Below are 19862 nucleotides of genomic sequence, written 5' to 3' on the forward strand. Positions count from 1 at the left end.
GCCACAGTTGCCTGGCTCCAACTACAGGAAGGACAGATGGGAGGAAAACCAAGCAGGTACTTACCACTGCAAGGGACAGGGCAATGCAACTGGCTGCTGATGTCTGCAACATACCTGATTTTGCATGGAAAGTGCCTGCCTCAGCAAAATTGAAAGGTATCACACCAAGTTTCTCTGAAGAGGGCAAATCTACACAGGTTTTGCAGGCTCCAGGGAGTCATGATTCCAGGCCTGCTTCCAACGCTGCTCTCACACTAGTACTTGTCTTCCAGTTGCTCTGGGCTCACATCCATCAAGGCTTTCCAACTGTGAATCACACTGCAAACAAGGGTTATTTGACACATAAAGACATGTCCTTTAAAAGGAAGGTTTTACACCTGAAGCAAAATTTACTACCTATAGGGTGACACTGAATGTGCTTGTTTTGTTTCATCTTGCTGACACCTGGCCTGATGGGATGCTGAGAGTGAGTTTTATGCCAGCTGCATCCACAATGCCAGGGAGCTGTGAACACCTGCACTTCCACATGCTCAGGTGAAGCTCTGGTGTAGGAAATACTAGATTACTCAAGGCCAGTTCTCATTACCTGAACTTGAAAAGTTCACAAGTAGCACATTAATGATTTGCCTGCTTTCATAAACTGCACATTTCTCTTTGCGTTGCACTGATTTCTCAGAGGGTGAACAGATACAAACCTATCACCTCTGCCTTATCCATACCGATTTCCTTTATCCCGGCTGCTGCAGTAACGTATGATCCCAAGGACCAACCTGGTTTACCACAAATTGATGTTGGTGCCACATAGCCCAGAGAGGCTGTGTTTTCTTTCAGGGCAGAGATGGCACAGAAGGGATGGACAATCCCTTGTTCCAGGCAGCACAGGCTTTGGCATCACCGAGACTGCACCCTGGGACACAGACACACCGCTTGCTCCTGCACCAGCTCTGTGTGCAAAGAGCTTCATTTCTAAAGCGGATCCTTTGTCTGGTGCCTTCTGACCACCATGTCCCAGAGATGTGTTCACAAATGCAAAGGCAGGGCGGCAGCAGCCAGGAAGGCAGGCATAAGGGGGTTAGCGTCAAGGGCCCAGCCCACCGGCCACCGTCAGCCTTCCTTGGCCACACTGTCAATGTTTGGCTCTGGCAGCGTAAAGGAATTGCAGCGTGTGCTCATTTAGGAGGCACTTTTAGGGGATTTAGTACAAACAAGAATGAGTTTTGCAGTGTTTTGAAAGACAACGGAGCATTAAGTCTGCTCACAGACACAGATTATGCCTCCCCACAGCCTGGGGAAAATGGAGAAGTTAGCTTTCCTTACTTTTTTCCATTCCTATTTGTATTGGGTGCCCGTGCCCAGGAGCTGGCAGCGGGGCTGTGGGGTCTCTGTGAGGAGAGGCCGGGGCTGCCCCGTGCCGGACACGGCCGGTTCCGGCCGGTTCCAACCAGCCCAGGGCAGCTGGGGGAGCTGAGCCCCTCAGAGGAGCCGGCAGTGCCCCTGTGGGAGCACGCTTAAAAAAGGGGGGAGGAAGGACTGGCGAAGAGGGACTGTTAAGGGCAACCCCCCATCCCCTGCGCCTCTTGCGGGGGGAGAGGAGGTGGGAGTCACGAATGAAGGACTGAAGTCAAGTCTTAGGAAAAAAGGGGTGGGGGGAAAGATGGTTTGGGTTTTTTTCTTTGTTTCTCACCACCCAACTCTATTCTAATTGGCAGTAAGTTCAACTAATTTTCCCCAAGTTGAGTTTGTTTTGCCTATGACAGTAATTGGCATGTGATGTCCCTGTTTTGTCTTGACGCACAAGCTTTTTCATTTTATTTTCTCCCCTTGTTCTCCTGGAGGGGAGTGAGAGCAGCTGGGTGGGTGTCTGGCAGCCAGCCAATGTCAACCCACCACACTTTTCCATCTTCCACACAAACCAATTACTTGCTCTTTAAACAGGTAGCTCTGGAGAATGAAGAGTTGGAGGAGCTAAGCTTGCTGAGCTCCTGGCTTCCCTTCCCCCAACCTCCAAAACCAAGAGCTTTAACTACAAAAGGGAAAAATTACCTTTTCCTTCAGATCAAACTACCAATTTTTATCCAGAACTAAGAAAGACAGTCTGAATATACAGAGCACACAAAAATCTGTGGATTTGGAGAAACTTAGAGTGACAGGTGACAGTCAAGACAATCCTAGCACAGCTAATAAAAGAATTTATTGTAAACATACGTATCTTACACAATTATACAGTATAATACAGATAACATGAAGGATTTAAACACTCAGCCTTACAAATAGGGGCAATATTTGTAAAGATATCTTTAACTTGTATCAAGACTCTTTAGAAAGCCAGAGAAATATACCATAACATTTCAACACACTGTATCATCTGTAGCGTTCCACACACACCTGAATGGGTGCATGAAATTCCACAACCTCTAACCCATCTCCAAGCAATTCCCACAGGAACTTCTCACTGACAATTTTTTCTCCCACCACTTTTCAAAATTCAAAGAACTTGTTGCAAACGTTTCCTACATCTGAAGGACTAAACAAATGTGTTATTTTCTATCTGCTTTTAACAGTTTATTTTTCTTCAGCAAACTTTATATATTATTAATATAGCATCTCCTAGGAGAATAACCTGTGGTTGCTCAGAAATGTAGCAACAGATCTCCACTGCAAGAACCCCATTAAGAACAAGGGGCATTTACCTGCCTGCTTCAGGGCCAGGTTCAGGACTCATTCTGAAACTCCATTCCTCACAGAAAAGCAGGACACAGGCAAGGAAGCCACAATTTGCAAACAGATGCCCGAAGACGAGCTCCTGCATCCTCAAGAGCTGCTCTGGGCGTATCAAAATCCCAGAAACTAAGCCAACAAGAGACGGGGGCTGGAAATGCATGTGTCATTGCAGAAGATCACAGCATGACTGAGTTTGCCCAAAAGGCTGTTCCCACACAACCTGCAGGCTGTCATAGCAATAGTGACAGATATCTTGAAAATGCCCTTCTTTGTAAAAGCTGCATACAGGGGTGCCTGAAAGCAGTATGGACTTGAGTTCACTACAGCCTACAAAGTGTGGGGCCTGCAGTTCCCCAGCTACCTGGATTCCTCCCGACTCGCAACACTGAGCTGAAACATAATCACCGCTGCTCGACCCCTTCACACTGACCTCAGCTGAAAAACTCATGTCAGGGCTAAGCTGTGCACTTTACTTGTGCAGGCAATCCTGCACTCAGCTCACCCGAACAAGCCAGGATTATCTTTTGAATCCAGAGCATCTGAAATGCCCTTTCTAGGGGGCATTTAAGTCCTTCTCTGAATGCTGTTTGGATTTCATCCATTGGTCCCATTTCCTAGATTCAAGGGTCAGGTTCTGCCACTCTTATATTCAAGCAAACTAACTCCCTATTAGCTCTGATGAACAGAGAAGGGCTTTCCAGGAGATCCTTGTTTTAAGGTGGAGAAGACAGGCAGCATCTCATCTGAGGTACACAGTACCTTCTGCAGTTTAAGAACTGCATCAAACCTAAGCTACTCTCCTTGTAAGCCTGAAACCACCCTCTAACTGAACTATCTTACACAGTTCCTGCACACTACTGGAGTTACCATCACCTGTCTTCTAGCCCAAAAAAAGCACCAAAAGATAACATTTTGAAGATTTCTGTTCCTACCCCAGGCCAGGAAAGATAACTGTAGATTAATGTTTAAAAAAGGCTTTGTATTGTCAAAGCACGGCACCAACAAGAGTGAGGCCTCAGTACACCCCAGTGAGGTAGGTATCCTGCTCCCCATGCTCAGAGATGGGGAAACTGAGGCACAGAGTGATTAAATCAAAGGCCATGCAGCAGATCGGAGACCCAGCTGAGATCAGCGCATTGGAGGTTCTGGCTGTTTGACCCATGCTCCACCCACATGACAGCACTGCCTCACAAAACAAGCACCCTGAAAGCATGACAGTCCAACACAAGTCGCACCAACTTTACAATGGCTTATTCACACTACTAGCAAGCACCCATGGGGACCGACAAAGGGGTGGTGGATGTGGGGTGGTCAGGATGTTGTCAGCGAAGCCTTCTTCAGCGAGGTGTTGATAGCCTGGCTGCAGACATGTCTCCTACACCAGTGATGTTCCTGAGACAGGTAAGTGCTGGGGTTAGTAGCAGAACTTCTTCCTGCAGTCAAGACATCAGAGGAGCTCCCCGCAAGCAGCAAATCTCTGATTTTTAGATCCTATCAGGCCTCTCTGTGTGGAGCAGAACTTAAGCCAAAGTGGTGCTGCTCCCACAGCACTTCACAATCCAAGCTGATCATTAGTGAATGCTGTCAAAACATTAAGACTTGTACAACACAGCTGGTCACCTGCCCTCCAGCACACTCCAACCCTGCTGACAGCCTGGGGAGGCACTTGCTGGGCAAGCAAACAGTTTCAGCCAGTCCAAGCCCACAAACACTGAATACTGTTCATGCTCCTCTTCTTTCCCATGCAGGACAAGTAGTCAGTCAAATCTTACCAAGCCTGATCATGGTTTGTTCATCTTGATTGAGCATGTGTCAGTCTTCCCTTTCTGAGGTGACTAAGAAGGGTGGCATCTGACACCTCCTCTAGAGATGCAAGGAATTTGGTTAGGTGACACTTAGCTGAATAAACTAATGATAAGCCTACCCAGCTGTGTTCTCAGTCACATACATCATGCTCAAGCAGGACTGGCAGAATTTGTTGTAGCCATCAGCCTTCTGCTCCCCCACACTCAAACCTAACCAACCAACGCACCCATCTACTCAAATGACCCACCCTTAAAAGCTGCCTTTGACTTTTCTCATAAGAGTGCCAAAGCAACTGTTCTGCCCACTGCACGGGGAAAGCAACTCATATGTAGACTGCATCAAAAAGTGTAATTTCTTTTCTTAAAAAAAAGTTCAATCTCATCAATACAGCTGTCTCAGAGGGACCAGGCCTGTGGAGTCTCTCACAGCTAGCAACTCGATGCAAACTGACAATGTTTGTTCAGCCACTGAACGTACACTTACCAAGTAAACACTGACATTTAACAACTTGATTTGGAACAGAGCATCGTTTTGTTGCATTAAGGTGCATCTTTAATTGGAGGTAACAATCTAGTAGCCCAATGTTATAAATGTATATAATAGTGTCCTACAGAAATACTGAATTTGTCAACCCAACTTCAGTCATAAATCCACCTTTCCTGTAGCATCTTCTCTGCTCTATTTCATTGTTCCTCATTTAGTATCTTCATATGTTTGTTTGTGAGGAAGTCAAGAAAGGGAATATTACAGATGGCTTTGTGAATATTCATCACTGTGATCTCTCTTGGAGTCCTGCAGGGAATGCATCAGAGATGCTATTATAATACATAAAAAGACATGTGTGCATAAAGTAGCAAGTCAATAAGTTTACTAAAGGGGGGTGGGGAGAAAAAAGATCAATCAAAAAAGGATAAAAGAGCAGGTGTTAGAGCAACACAGGAAAAGCATTAAAATGTCACAGCACAAAAAAAAGCCACTCTCAAATGACTGGGGGAAACATCTTGGGCACTGGGACAGGAAAATCAAGTGCGGAAGTATTAATTCTTGAACGTTTATAGCACAGACTATGTGTATATGTTTCTATATACAACATATATACATATGTTTAATATATATTTATATAAATATTTATATATTGCATACAAGTAAATATTTAAACTAAGCATTTTCTTGAAAGTGAAAAAAAAAAACCAACAAACCACTACAAGCTATCCCAAATCATGCTGCTGACAGAAATCAAGATGTGGCCTAATCATTACCATAAAAATCACTCAGTATCTGAGCCAGAAAAGAGATATCAGTAAAATAACGAAGAGATTATTTAAGTTGTCTAAGTTCTGGCGGGCCATGGGTAAGTTGTCTACATGGTAACCTGAGATGGACAAGGGAGAGAAGGTCCTTCTGACAGAAAACCTGCAGAAACAGCTCATCTGCCTTTGAGCTTGGCAACACCAGAGAATCCTGTCTCAGTTTTTAACATTGTCTATGTTTCCATCCTTTGCCACTGTGGAGCTAGGAGATGACAAACCCCCTCATAAGGCTTGAATCTTCCCAGAATATAGTTCATAAATCCCCTCACTCACATGGTCTGAGTAACACAAAATCTGACTAAATTCCTCAAGCAGTTCAGTCCTTAGTGCTAGTGTAAGTGGTCCAAGAGGAAACAAGCTGCTGTACCTGTTGTGAGGAGCTGTCTGGTATGCCACAGCTAGCGCTTGGCGTAGGATATCACTCATAAGCTGTTCAGTGGCCTGTGACAAAAGACAACATTAGGAGACAGCATTATGAAAAGAGGAAAGGAACACACTATTTGCTTGAGTATCAGTATAAGAGCAGCTGAAATTCTGGCTCACTTCAATCCTGTATTCAATCAGCAGGGGGCAGTTAAAGATGGCCAAGTGAGTTTTATTAGCACAGTAATAAGAACTGAGTATATTTAACAGAAAGAAAGGGACCTGTAGATGCACAGAGCTCAGACTGCAACTGCCCAGTCTGGTTTCTCTCTGGTCCGGTAGAGCAGTATGTGCACAGCAGGGTGGATCCAATGTTCCAGAGCCTGTGCTTCAAAGAGCATTTTAGGGCCCTTCTCACACACCAGAGCTTGTTTTTTACATGGCAGGTTCCAGATATTCTCCTGGGAGCTGGCATATGCTTGTTAGCCACTCCCTGTGGTCACCAGGCTTATGTCAAGACACTTTCACAAAAACCTCCCAGCCTGGACAGCAAGCAGACGGCAGCCATATGCCCTACGTACTTGGCTTAATCAAGGTTCAATCAAAAGCTAATTAAAGCTCTTGGCTTTCTGTGCCTGTATCAAGACTAGAACAGAGGTTTCTGGGACGTTCAGTCAGGAAAGCTGGCATAACTCTACAATTATAATGGAGCAATCTGATGGCTGCAATCTGTGTCTACAAATGGACGTATCTGTATCTGAGTTCAACTATGATAAGTAACAGACCACAACAGAAGCGTGCATGCGGGTGCGTGTGTAACCTGGAATCAATTAGCTTTTGTAAAACTGATCTCCTGATAAGCAGCAGCCTGTATAAACAACCCCCAAAATTGTCTTTGGCTTGAAATACAGCAGAGCGCTGCCAAAAATAATCTGTGTTAGTCTTCAGTCCAAACCCAAGAACTCCAACTCCATGCTCTTCAAAGCTTTGGTAAGAAATGGTCTCTGTTTTTCCAAAAGTGATTATGATAGAGAAATGGTTTCTCGTATAAGGCAGAATTGCTACTGTCTGCAGGAATTCAGCAGTCTCCCAGCAGAGACAACCCACGCAAAAAGGAACTGAACAGGGTTTAGGAAAAAATAGCTAACTTTGTATAAAATAATCAAGTCTTACAGAACTCAGGCAGATTCCCCTCCAATTCTGAAGGGTAGGACAAAGTAAGGGGTACTTTCAAAGTTACAGAATGAGTCACTATCTTACTGGTGGTGAGAATCTGCAAATCACTATTCTGTGTCCAAGCCAACAAATCAGAAAGCTGGAAACACACATAGAAGTATATGACTCTCTTTGGCCAGCTATGTATCTTTCTATACATGCACAAAGACAGACATCAGACTCTGCATCTCCTGATTTGATAAATGCATATTAATAAGGATATTCCACCTTTTTTTCTACATTACTGGGTTAATACAGTTGCAGAAAAGTTCTTATTGTGACATAATTCCTTACCTTTAAAATCATATCTTCTATTACTGATGCATAAACATTCTTTTGTACCTCAGCAGGCTGAAAAGAAATCCCTATCTATAAAACACAGGAGAGGGAAAAAAAAATTAGTACATCAAATAACACAACCCAAATTGTATTACAGATTAGATGAAAATGAGATTAACAGAAAAAAAAAAAATCTATTACGAAGGGTAGTTAAAAAAACAAGCAAGCAGACACTCTAGAACTTTCAAGCAGTATAATCTCAGGCTTCATTTAAAAAAAATCTGGAGAAAATGAAGCTTGACCATTAGAACAGCCTGCAGAAATGCCTCTAAAACACAGAAGAAACAACAGCAGGTTTTAATTTTTATTTCAGAAAGTCCGCACAAAAACCAGGCTGCACTGGGTACCTTTGAAATGAGAATGGAAGCTCCATTTTAAAAACTGTACATATACTCAATCCATCTATTCATCACCTTCCCTGCACCTAACTATGGCAACTGAAACCACTTTAAACAGCACTCCTGGCACAGAAGTTCCACATCAAACAGAGTGTTTCAGCCCCCAGTCTCACCCTCATCATGCCCGTGCCCTTGTCACCTATGTAGCAAGAGACTAGATACACTGCAGAACCGAAGTTTTGTCCCTTGATGTCAGCATTTGAAGTGGAGAGGGAGATCCTTTCTTTCTCCCACAACTGCTGCTCCTGTCTCTGCTGGTACAAGCAGAGCACCCTTTCCTACAAGCCAAGACAGTCTCCTCTCTTTCTTTCCTGCTGCTGTGACAGAAGACCACCCTCTCCCTTTCTTTTACCCTAATTTGAATAGGGGGAAGAAATCCAAGCAGCAGAGAAGGTTACTGTGGTCTAAGCTTTACCGCAACCCCTTTTCAGGAGCTGCTATTCAACAGCTCTGGTCCAAGCAACAAGTTTGAATCTTTCACGTGATGGAACAGGAAGAATTCAGTGCTAGTGCTCCTCTTCCCTCATTTGCCCTTGCTTCTAGCCTTCCAGGATGATCTTTCTGGTACTAAGCCCTGCAACACAGCTACTCTGAAATGACCTCCTGGCTGGCATGCTTCACTTTCTCCTGCCAGCACTGGCCAGCTGAGTGTTGTAAGTCAGAAGGCCCAATTTTTTCAGGGCATTTAAAAAAACTTTCATAAAACACCGAGATGCCCATACAGATGAAAGAAAAGCAACTAAATAAATGTAAGACCACAACTAGCTTAACAACAGTTCTTATTAACTTTATGATTCACTTATTACCTTCTCTGCAGTGTCCCTCACAAACTCTGATGCAGGCAAGGAAGCCAAGTAGAACTTCATCTCCTCTTGTTTCTCCTCCTGTTCTTTCTTAATGTTTATTTTTAATGGCTCGCTAAAGTTGAGAATATCTACTTCCTCTTCATGTTCTGGTTCTCGTTTCAGAAATTGCTGTAGTTCCTCTAGTTTGCGGCACAGCTCCTCACCACTGCTGTAAGATGAAGGGCATTCTGAAAAAGAAGCAATCAATTAAACACATGATAGGTTATGGAAAGCTGTTTATAAACAGATGCACACTCAAAATATGTTAAGAAATTAAGGTAATTGGAAGCTATTTTTGTAGTTCCTACCAAACATAAGGATGAACAGAAATGCAAACAGTCATTGAGAGCCTTCTAATAGTATCTTCACGACTCTCATGGTCCTCTCCCTCATCTGCCCCTACACCAATCAAGAAGGCTGCATTTCGAACAAAACCAAGCGAATGTGAGTCCCAAACATTTTCACAGAAGCTTTCTGACAACTGGCAAAGCAGTCTGATGCACTTCAACTTGCTTGGAGAAATGCGAGTTTTTTACTATGTAGGCACCATGTAGCACTAAATCATCTTTTACATTGTGACAAGTATTATCATGCTTTTTAAGAAAAATCAGAAGACAGATTCACAATGGAATTACACAAGGGTAACCTATTCTCTGCATGCTTGACACGAGCCAGTAAAACCTTTATTAGAAAGCTATGCAATAAACAGATTCTCTTCTTCAAAGACAAACACAAATCTAGTTATTTAGGTAAAAATATTAAGAGGTGGATGTAGGCTTCCCTTCCACCTTCAACAACTGCAATACAGGGCCAGACTTGGCAAAGAATAATCAAATCCACACACTTCTGTGAAATTCCTTAAAACCCTGTGCGATCAGAACAGAAACACATTCAGCTTTGGGAAAAGGATTATCTGAAGGTGAAACAAGAGAGCTTAACTGTGAAGAATGGATGAAATTAAAGACGTATGTTTAATACATACTAAAATGGACTGTGGAGATCCCAGAGCTATGCCTAGTGAAATAACGTAGCAGCTGTAATAACAAAACATGAATCTTCACACAGGCCAATTCACCTTACTTTTGGAGGTAAATTAACCCCCACTGAGCTCCACATTGCCTGCCAAGTTTGGGTTGTTTTTTTTTTTTTTTTTTTTGTACCTGCACTCATTCACACTGTTTGCATGGTAAGTCTTAAGAGAGGCTAAGCTTACCCAAGGGCAGAAACATCATTACTCCCTATGCTTAGTTTGTGTGCCCACTTATAAATTATTACATTGTGGGGCAAGAATCATCTCTCAAGATTTGTCTACACTGGGCCTCCAAGGACCTCCAAGCAAAATAAAACCCAAAAGAGGCCCCAGAAAACATCAGGACTGATAGGGACAAGGGACAGCCTCACTTGTAGGCTTGCCCTTATGACCTCCAACTTTTTGTTATTCCAAAGTGAATTAACTTAAAAACAAAGAAAGTAAGAATCCACTTCTCCTGAAGAAGTAGCATGTGTGCGCATACACACAGTACTGAGCCATTTAATAAGCAGTATCTTTGGCAGAAAGGAGCATTCTGTCCCCCCATACTCACCTGGCTCATTGTCTATCTGCGTCAGCACATCTTCAATCGAGTCCTCATCATTCCGTAAGGTCTCAGGGTCAGGTGGAGTGTAGCCATGGCACCGACACCAGTGTACCACATGCTTTGTTTTCAGGGGTGTAATATTGTGAAACCTGGGGTGCTTCTCTATGATTTCTTGCAGGATCTTTCTCACTGTCATGGCTCGTTGCCACTGTGACAAACCAAAGGGAAAGTTCATCACACTGGCTAAAATGTTTAAGGCTAGACTATGGCCCACTAGACTACGGCCCAGAACAATAATTCAGGTTGCAAGGAAAACAATAGGAACATGATTTTCTCAGAAGTCAGAATGACGAGGAAAAACAAATGTGGAAGATGGTCCTAATCCTGATATTAGGCAGCTGTGGGCAGGTCATTTAAACTCTGCTTTGCCATCCAAGCAAAACATCAAGAAAAAGCGACACACATTTACAGGGGCCTAGACACATTTGTCTTGACTTGACATGTCTCATCTCCCAAGTAATACCTAAGGTGGCATAGTGCAAGAAATCCACTACAGCAAAATATGTTTCTCAAAACTTTGGTTAAACACTTTAATCATTTAAGTTGGCAACAGCAGAGGGTCTAATCAGTTTTAACGTCTTCCCTGTAAAATTCCATAGCAAGATGACAAAATTATGAAGAAATAGGGGGAAACATAACAACCACAATACAAAAAGGTCCAGATTAATTGAAATATTTATCTTTGGTGAACTGACAATCTATTTCAGCACTAGCACTGCTTATGTCAGATCCCTCAATTTTCTTCCTACAGAAAGTAGACACAATCCCATGAAAAGATAGACAAAGTAAGCTGGGTAAAATTACCATGAGCGTAATATGCCACAGAGGAGTGATGAGGATAAAGTGTTAACAGGACAGTTTGCAAAGATTTTGATTTTTAAAATGCCTCAAAAACATCTTTCTTTGAATCAACCAAAAAATGACCTTCAGAGTCCCTTCTGCTTGAAGTCTCTGAACAACAAACTGGATCACTACCTGGACACAAATCAGTGCACCTTGCAGTAAGTAATGGTTCCATTTAAAATGCAACAGACTGCTTCAGAAAACAGATCAGCCAACAACAAGGAAGGTTCCATAATTCAGAAATCCTTCTTGTGTCCCTAATGACTGCTTATGAAACACAGGAGGAGAGGATTACCTCGGCTGCCCTCCTCTTCCCAATATTCCAGCTGTAATACTGTTCCACTGAACTGGCACAAAAAGAGCTTGCATCTTCACCTAGAAAACACAAAGCCAAAAACAGTACTAAATTTTTAGTAAGTGAAGTAAGATAAATTCTGGTTTTGATGTTATTTAGTGGAGAAGAAGAGGGAAATGTGTTTCATGCTCACAGGATCAAGGACTGTAATTCTCTAACTCTTACAAATGTTGCGCTCTCTCTGAGCACAGCACAGTTATGGGCAGCAGACACTGTGGTTTTTGGATGCAGAACCAGCATCCCTCATGGTCACATACACAGGCATCTGTGGCTATATGCTGTTTTAAGCCTCTTTTTCCTCCCAAAACTGTAATGATGTAGACCTGTAAGTCTGTCTTACTGGTCAAAGTCTCTTCCTTTGGAAAACTTTTTTTTTCCAAACAAATTACAACCTAAAAATGAAACAACGGTGAAAAAGTTTCCTGGCAAAAACATGAGGAGGGGATATGAATCCTAAGCGATGGATTCATGAATGCTACTGTAGGCCAGAAAGCTGTATGTAATGAAAGCTCTACTGTGCTGCCCACTCCTACTTTGCTCACTGTGCAAAGAGAGGGTCTGCCCTACCTAGTCTCCAGGACCACTTGTTCAAAGTGCATTAGTTACCAGAGAAAGCTGACACATTTTCAGCTATGTACATAAGTAAGAGGTATGCAATTATAAAGTACCATACAAGATTAAAATGTTTCTCTGCAAAAAACCATCTTTAAAAAAAAAAAAAAGAAGCCAAAAACCCCAATAGCAAACACATTCCAATGCTGAGCTATGTTATCATATTTGCAAGCATTTCTGAAACCCTGGTATTAAACAAACAAACAAAAAAACCCCAAGCACATCCATTAAGGACAAACCAGGGAAAAGATGACCTACTTGCAGCCATTATGTGAGGAAATACAATCTATTTCTAAACAAAAACCAGGTGAAAGTTAATAACTGCTGACAACGTATTTGGCTTTATTGGAAGAACCTAATTGGATGGATGAGCCCAGAGGGTTGTGGTGAATGGGGTGAAATCCAGTTGGTGGTGGGTCACAAGTGGTGTTCCCCAGGGCTTGGTGTTGGGCCCTGTTCTGTTTAATATCTTTACCAATGATTTGGACAAGGGGATTGAGTGCACCCTCAGCAAGTTGCAGACGACACCAAGTTGGGAGGCAGGGTAGATCTGCTTGAGGGTAGGGAGGCTCTACAGAGAGATCTGGACAGGCTGGATCGATGGGCTGAGGCCAATTGTATGAAGTTCAACAAGGCCAAGTGCCGGGTCCTGCACTTTGGTCACAACAACCCCATGCAGCGCTCCAGGCTTGGGGAAGAGTGGCTGGAAAGCTGCCCAGCAGAGAAAGACCTGGGGGTGCTGGTTGACAGCCGGCTGAATGTGAGCCAGCAGTGTGCCCAGGTGGCCAAGAAGGCCAATGGCATCCTGGCCTGTACCAGAAATAGTGTGGCCAGCAGGAGCAGCGCAGTGATCGACCCCCTGTACTCGGCACTGGTGAGGCCGCACCTCGAGTACTGTGTTCAGGTTTGGGCCCCTCACTACAAGAAAGACACTGAGGTGCTGGAGCGTGTCCAGAAAAGGGCAACCAAGTTGTTGAGGGGCCTGGAGCACAAGTCTTAATGAGGAGCGGCTGAGGGAGCTGGGGTTGTTTAGCCTGGAGAAAAGGAGGCTGAGGGGAGACCTTATCGCTCTCTACAACTACCTGAAAGGAGGTTGTAGTGAGGTGGGTGCTGGTCTCTTCTGTCAGGTGGCTGGAGATAGGACAAGAGGAAATGGCCTCAAGTTGCAGCAAGAGAGATTTAGGTTAGATATTAGGAAAAATTTCTTTACTGAGAGGGTTGTCACACATTGGGACAGGCTGCCCGGGGAAGTGGTTGAGTCACCATCCCTGGAGGTATTAAAAAAGTGAGTAGACGGGGTACTCTAGAACATGGTTTAGTGGGCATGGATGATGGAAAAGACCTTCAAGATCAAGTCCAACCAACCTAAATGATGCTATGATTCTAATTCTAAGCATCTTTAGAATAACCCCTGGACTAAGCTCTCTAGGAGAATGGCTTCATTTCATGCTGCCTTTTAATAATTTTTGCGGCTACAGAGTATGCAAGGCATTCTGTTGATACACCGAAAACAGGAAGCAAAGCCTTTTCATTTACTGCTTACTTTTTTCAGCAATTAATGGAACCTTCTTCACTATTGCTGTTAAAAGCTGCTGGATGTTCTCCAAATATTCTATGCTGCAAGGGATTAAAAAAAAAAAAAAAAAAAATCACAATGAAGAATACTGTTGGAAGCAATGAATCAGATGCAAAAGGTTTCAAAATCACTGCATGGTTTAAAGTCCCTAGCCCCAAGGCATTATAGCAATAGCAGTGTGAGGATAAACTGTTATGCCCCAATCTGTAGAAGGTATTTCAAACAGCCCTTCCCCCTGCCTAAGTGTCCACATCTGAAGCTGCATTTGTCAAGCTGAACAAACTGAAGACAGGCTTTTTTGGGCAGGCTTGGAAGAAATCCCCGCATCACCTTGCAAGCTGCAACACTACTTTGAGGAATAAGACACACCTATTAATGCAGGCTGTCCCAGTAGGAACAAGGGAAACTGCATGGGAAACTTTGCAATTATGGGAGTTCAGATAAATTTTATTTAACCAGCCATACTGTATTTAACTGGAAAGAACTGTATTTTCCATTAGTTATTTTATAACTAAGATAATTTCCAGTGTGTAGCGACTTAAGATTTATTCCTGTCTCCTACACATACTCTCCATCAGGGTAATGTCTGCAGGGATATGTTGGGATAACAAAACTTTTCAAAACATGGAGACAGGAAAGTCAGCCACTGGAGGAATCAAGAGCAGAAGAAACATCCTACACATTACAAGAAATACGCAGACAAAATTTTGCAAACTGAGTTCTGGTGAAAAAACATTAACAAGTACTAGCAAGAGCATCAAAACAAGGCACAGGATTTCACAGCATCCAGTGAACAAATACTCCAGTGATCTTTATTATTTAATTCCAATTCTGAACCAAGGCGGCCCTCATACCAAGTAATTAAAGAAGTGTATGAGCTTAACAAGACTAGAGAGCCAAAAAGAGAGACAGTTCTACTTATTTCAGATGCCCCTTTTTTGACGTGCACTTGACTGGGCAGTTTGACTTGACCTCGGTAAGGACACACAATGGCAAGGGGATTTATACAAGCAGTGGATGATAATGAGGTTTTAGCAACTTGAGATTTTAGCAAACCCCAAAACAACTGCAAATCTTCAAATAATTTTTTTCCCCTTTCATGAGCCCTACATACAAATCCATTTATAAAGAAAATACTGCAACACTGTCCGAAACAAATCCCACCCAACAGGATGAGCACTGATACAGCAGCGTATGGGACAAGATTTTACAATGTATTTCTAGGTCAAACTTAACACTACTGCACATATCCCTAGAATCTCCTCTATTCCCCCAGTATTTCAAAGATCAGAAATCCTTACAGAGAAATGAACAATTACTTGATAACGTAATTCCCAAGTTCAGAGCTCTCTTCTGTTTTTACTGCTGCTTGGGCTTCCTGGGTACCCACAGAACTGCAGTTTTGTCCTGTTGAATCAGGCTCCATCTTAACTTCAAAGAAACAGAACACATTTTAAAAGACAAAAAGTACCACTCAGCTTAATAAATAGTGTCTTGCGAGACTCCAGTTAGACTAAGGGTCTTACATAATATCACTTAATTTGTTGTTTGCATTCTGATTGTTAAGCACGAACAAATTTGACCTTCAATTCTGCTGAAAGCCACCAGAACATGTTTCCCCCCCTCCAAACCTCAACATGCTCACATGTCATCCTTTTTAGAAAATCTGCATAATCAACTGCTGATGTTTTACATGTGACTAACTGAACTAAATTGAACTGTCTGCAAATGCATGTTGGCCTTTTTGTAAACAAAGCTGGATAGAAAACTACTAACAGTTTTATCAAGAAGTGACATTTCAAAGTGAGAACTTTTCTGAAGACTTCACTGATTTTGACATCAGTGAACTCTCTCACGTCTAGGACAGAACTCTGGTGAGACAGGAGCAGGGAGAGAGAGATGTTCCCAACCCACAACGGCCAGGCAGTCTGGTCATTCACGTGGGATGGGTGAAACGCATGACAGTTCTGCAAGAACTGGACTTTGAGTATCTCAGCTCTGCCTATGCATTATTCTGGGAAGTACCGTATGTACGTATTTCCTCTGTGTGTGTGCGCAAGCACATGTGCTGTCTACACCTAGTGCTGTTGGAAAGCATTCTCCAGTATGTTTCACCATAGTCACTATTCTGAGGACAGCAGTAACTGTGATTAAATACATGCTGCTCTATGCATTTCTGCAAATATGGATTGAAACAATGAATGTTTATGGTACTCATGGTAGCTTTCTAGAACCTCCTCATCTCTCTCTGTACTTGCCTATGCTTTGGGATTTGTTGAGGGGGAAGTCACTGTTAATTTCCTGGTCCCAGGTATCATTTTTACTTGATTCAAACACTGTAACAATGGAAATAAAGGAACCCACAGTCACAGGGTCTACTTTCATAGTCAGGCCACTTGCATAAAGCAGCACCAGCTTATTTTTACTACTCATCTTACTGAGAAATTCCTTGTTACCTTTAGTGATGGATGCTGTAGAGGGACTAGGGACAACCGTACTTGCTGCTGTGGCAGCTGAAACAGCTGAAACTTTGCTGGTAGAAAGAGACTGTATCACTGGAAAGGAGAAAAAAAAAAAAAAAAAAAAAAAGGACAACAAAGAAGAAGAAAAATATCAAATTTCATACACTTTGATAAATAACCATGTTCAGAAGCAACACAGTGTTTGCAGCACAAACTTTAGGGATGAATTTCCTTGCTACATTTTCTTCTATCTCCGACTTTGGACCATGTATGCCAACAGTGACCAAGAGCTACCCTGTGTCAAAGGGGATTTTCAAACACCATCTGTCATCCTCCTCTGCCCTTTACCTTTGTTCATAGGCATGAGTATTGTCTGAACACCTCCAGAAGCTGTGTTTACACCGAGCTGTTTAAGCTGGCTGGGAACTGTCAGAACAGCCTGCTGTGGACTAGACTGATTTGAGTGGATTTTTAGCAACCCTGCAAGAAGAACGGAAGACAAAATGTTAAATAAAACACACCATTTAGTTTATCTGCAGCTACTTCTCTCCCTTTCTGCCTGAACCAGGATGGCATGTAAGCTAGCACTGCCACCCTCTTAACAAGCCACAGTTCAGTGAACTGTCAGACAGGTTTTTACTGACACAAATGATTGCTAAAAATACTGGGGTGCTGCACCACAGTGTGCGCAGTATTACGTGCTGCACAGCGCTCTGATATTTGTAAAGCAAGTTTCCTAATTACCTAAGTAATCTTAAGCAAAAGTTGATGTAACAAACCTTTCAACTGAAGCAGGCTAAGCACAGAGTAAAACGCTCTTGTCAGAACAAGACTTGTGCTCAAGGGTCTGGTAAGCCAGTGAACTACAGCTCTGTTGTACTTACACAGCCACTCTCATTGAGGTATCCAAGTGCCGCACACACCTCTGCAATTCAGCTCAGCAGCATCCACTGCTGCACATCAAGTCTGATGAAGGACATACCTGAACTGAGTGTCCTGTGTCTTTCTGTAACAGGCACTGAATACATCCATAAAGATAGCTAATCAAGCTATGAAGCATATTGAAATGGGGACTGAATTAAATCACTGATTTTAGTCAAGGCTAAAAGAACAAGCAGGACATTCAGATATTAACAGCATTATCAATGGCAGCACCCAGTGACTTTGGTGGAAATCAGCACGGCTCCAAACTGTGCCACAGTGCCATGGGCGAGTAGTACTCATCACCTGTCCACCAACTCTCTCCTCCACAGTGATGACATCCCAAGCCACCACAGCGAGCACTCTAACACTGTGATTTGGGCCTATGTCCATCCTTTCTACTGGTAAAGCATCTATTTTCAATACAATTGTATTCAACCTATAGCTAACTTTTCTTCAGATTGTGGAAATGTAATAGGCTTCTATTCTAGAACATTGACAACAGTAGACTTCTTAGTTTCACAATGGTAATTTTATACTCACGATTTGTTTTGAGATAAAGTCTCATATTTTATTATTATTCTCCTCATATTTTATTATTATTGTTTAAGAAACACAGGCTGCCTTCCAGGTACTAGACATGCAAGGTCTGGTGAAGGTGTCTCTTGGTTTTGAAAGATGCACAGCACTGGTCAGTTAGGCTTTCACCTCCAGGCAAGAAGGCTAACCTAGTTATTACCAATTCACTTGTGTGTGATGCACAGATGTGTCAGGATAGGAGGACAGCAAGGGACTCAAACAGCAAGGCAAGTAAGATGGGACATTTTCAACTAACCCTATTAGCCTCATGGGTGGGAGACATTGTTCATTGCAAAACAAGGCAACATTTGAGATTGTTTTTTGGTTTGGGGGGGGGTTGTTGGGTTTTTTTTGTATTGTTTTGTTTTGGGTTTTTTTTACACTGAAATAACATGTTTTATAGCCACTGCTTCTTTTGGGATTCTTGAAGAAGTAGTTTTTCATGATGAAGTCAGTGCCTCAAGTTACAAAAGGCAAACCAAAATCTAGATAACATTCTCATACCTAAATGAGAGTATTAATCTGAAAGCTATTTAGAATGGCATATTTTCTACAAAAAAACCTTGCTGCTTTGTTTGCAAAGAGGAAAACATCCAACTGCTTATTGCAGAATTGTGGCAGTCTTAGCAATCTATGTTGTTTACTTTCAAGCTCTGGGAAAAAGTGTGATGAAAAAGGACGAGTTTGGAAGACTGTGTACATAGGAAACAAGAAGAGCTGCTTTAAAAACACACTGTCAGATGAGCTCAGCGTCACTTATTTTCTCTTTTCTGTATTTTCACTGTTTCCACTTAGTAAGAAGCCACTTCAAGTGAACACAACATGCCAGCAGGTAAATCAACCAAAACGAAAATTTCAGATTTTAATCCATAACACTCAAATTAAACCTGCTGTATTTGCTCTCCATGATACAAAAAATACTGGAAGACAGTAAAACTAAATAAGGAAAACTGCCCTCTACATAAGGGCAGTCCATCTTTATTACCTCATCTTTATTAACTTGAAACATTCCAAATCCAGCCTACCTCACTGTACTTAATGGATTTTGACTTCAAAGCCTTCAGTTCCCCCTAATCAACATCTCTCTCCTTTCCAAGTCAAGCAGAACAGATGCAAAGCCTCAGAGCCAAATTCTGCTCGAGCAGCTTCTCCAACTTCAGTGGGAGTTTCACTTTCACAAACTAATCAAGTCTGTAGTATTGCTGGTACCTTGATAGTTTCAGCATTCAGTGACACACTGTGCTCTTGAATAGGCAGAATGCATCTTCTAATGAGAACGTGGCATGAAAACTAAAATCCCTCTCCAATACCAATGGGCAACTCATGCTATTATTTGTAACAGATACACTGATGAGATAGGATGCCAAATTATTTAGACATCTCTGGCTAAGCCAAAAGTTATGCTAATATGTTTTATAAAGCATGATTTGACTTTTACACATTCACAAATGCAGGTGACTCTATATTCTTCCATTTACAGCGAAGACATCTAAAGAACTCACACCTGGATTTTAACTTTCTATGGGAAAGGCATGAAGGGAGTTTAATACCTGATACTGCAGCTTTTCCAGTCACAGGCGTTGGTGTAGGCATCAGAGAAGCAACACTTACAACAGTGGAAGTAGCAGTCTTATTCACTACTGATGAAGTAGTCTGGCTCTGGCTTATACAGATTTGGTGCTGCTGTCCAGACGTCTTTGCTGCAGGAGTTCCAGAGGATGAACTGGAACCTGCATTATCTATTTGCTGTGTAAAAGAGGCAGAGAGGACTAACAAATTCCTTTTCATGTCATAGATGATTCAACAGTAAGCACAACAAGGCAATATCTAGAAGTAGCAAAACCAAATGTTTATCTATCCATCATTAAGAAGCAAGAGGT

The 19862-nt window shown here is 42.5% G+C and overlaps 1 protein-coding gene across 14 annotated transcripts in view; it reads right to left on the reverse strand.

Annotated features, from left to right (window-relative positions):
• Window positions 1–19862, reverse strand: part of YEATS2 (YEATS domain containing 2) — a 60065-nt gene that overhangs the window by 5981 nt on the left and 34222 nt on the right. For 7 of the 14 annotated variants that reach the window (XM_030028192.2, XM_030028194.2, XM_030028193.2 and 4 more), the window contains 11 exons: window positions 19533–19728; window positions 16831–16962; window positions 16477–16575; window positions 15340–15451; window positions 13988–14061; window positions 11773–11852; window positions 10581–10782; window positions 8959–9185; window positions 7710–7784; window positions 6205–6278; window positions 2173–5319 (listed from right to left, as the gene is read on the reverse strand). In XM_030028192.2, the coding sequence (XP_029884052.1) occupies window positions 5211–5319; window positions 6205–6278; window positions 7710–7784; window positions 8959–9185; window positions 10581–10782; window positions 11773–11852; window positions 13988–14061; window positions 15340–15451; window positions 16477–16575; window positions 16831–16962; window positions 19533–19728 (1380 nt within the window). In that variant the 3' untranslated portion in view covers window positions 2173–5210. Of the gene's footprint in view, window positions 1–114; window positions 319–2172; window positions 5320–6204; window positions 6279–7709; window positions 7785–8958; window positions 9186–10580; window positions 10783–11772; window positions 11853–13980; window positions 14062–15321; window positions 15452–16476; window positions 16576–16830; window positions 16963–19532; window positions 19729–19862 lie in introns of those variants that run through there. The other 7 variants (XR_005933322.1, XM_030028195.2, XR_005933323.1 and 4 more) reach the window with 7 other exon arrangements.

This window comes from Aquila chrysaetos, chromosome 10, assembly GCF_900496995.4.
Source record: "Aquila chrysaetos chrysaetos chromosome 10, bAquChr1.4, whole genome shotgun sequence".
NCBI classification, from domain to species: Eukaryota; Metazoa; Chordata; class Aves; order Accipitriformes; family Accipitridae; genus Aquila; species Aquila chrysaetos.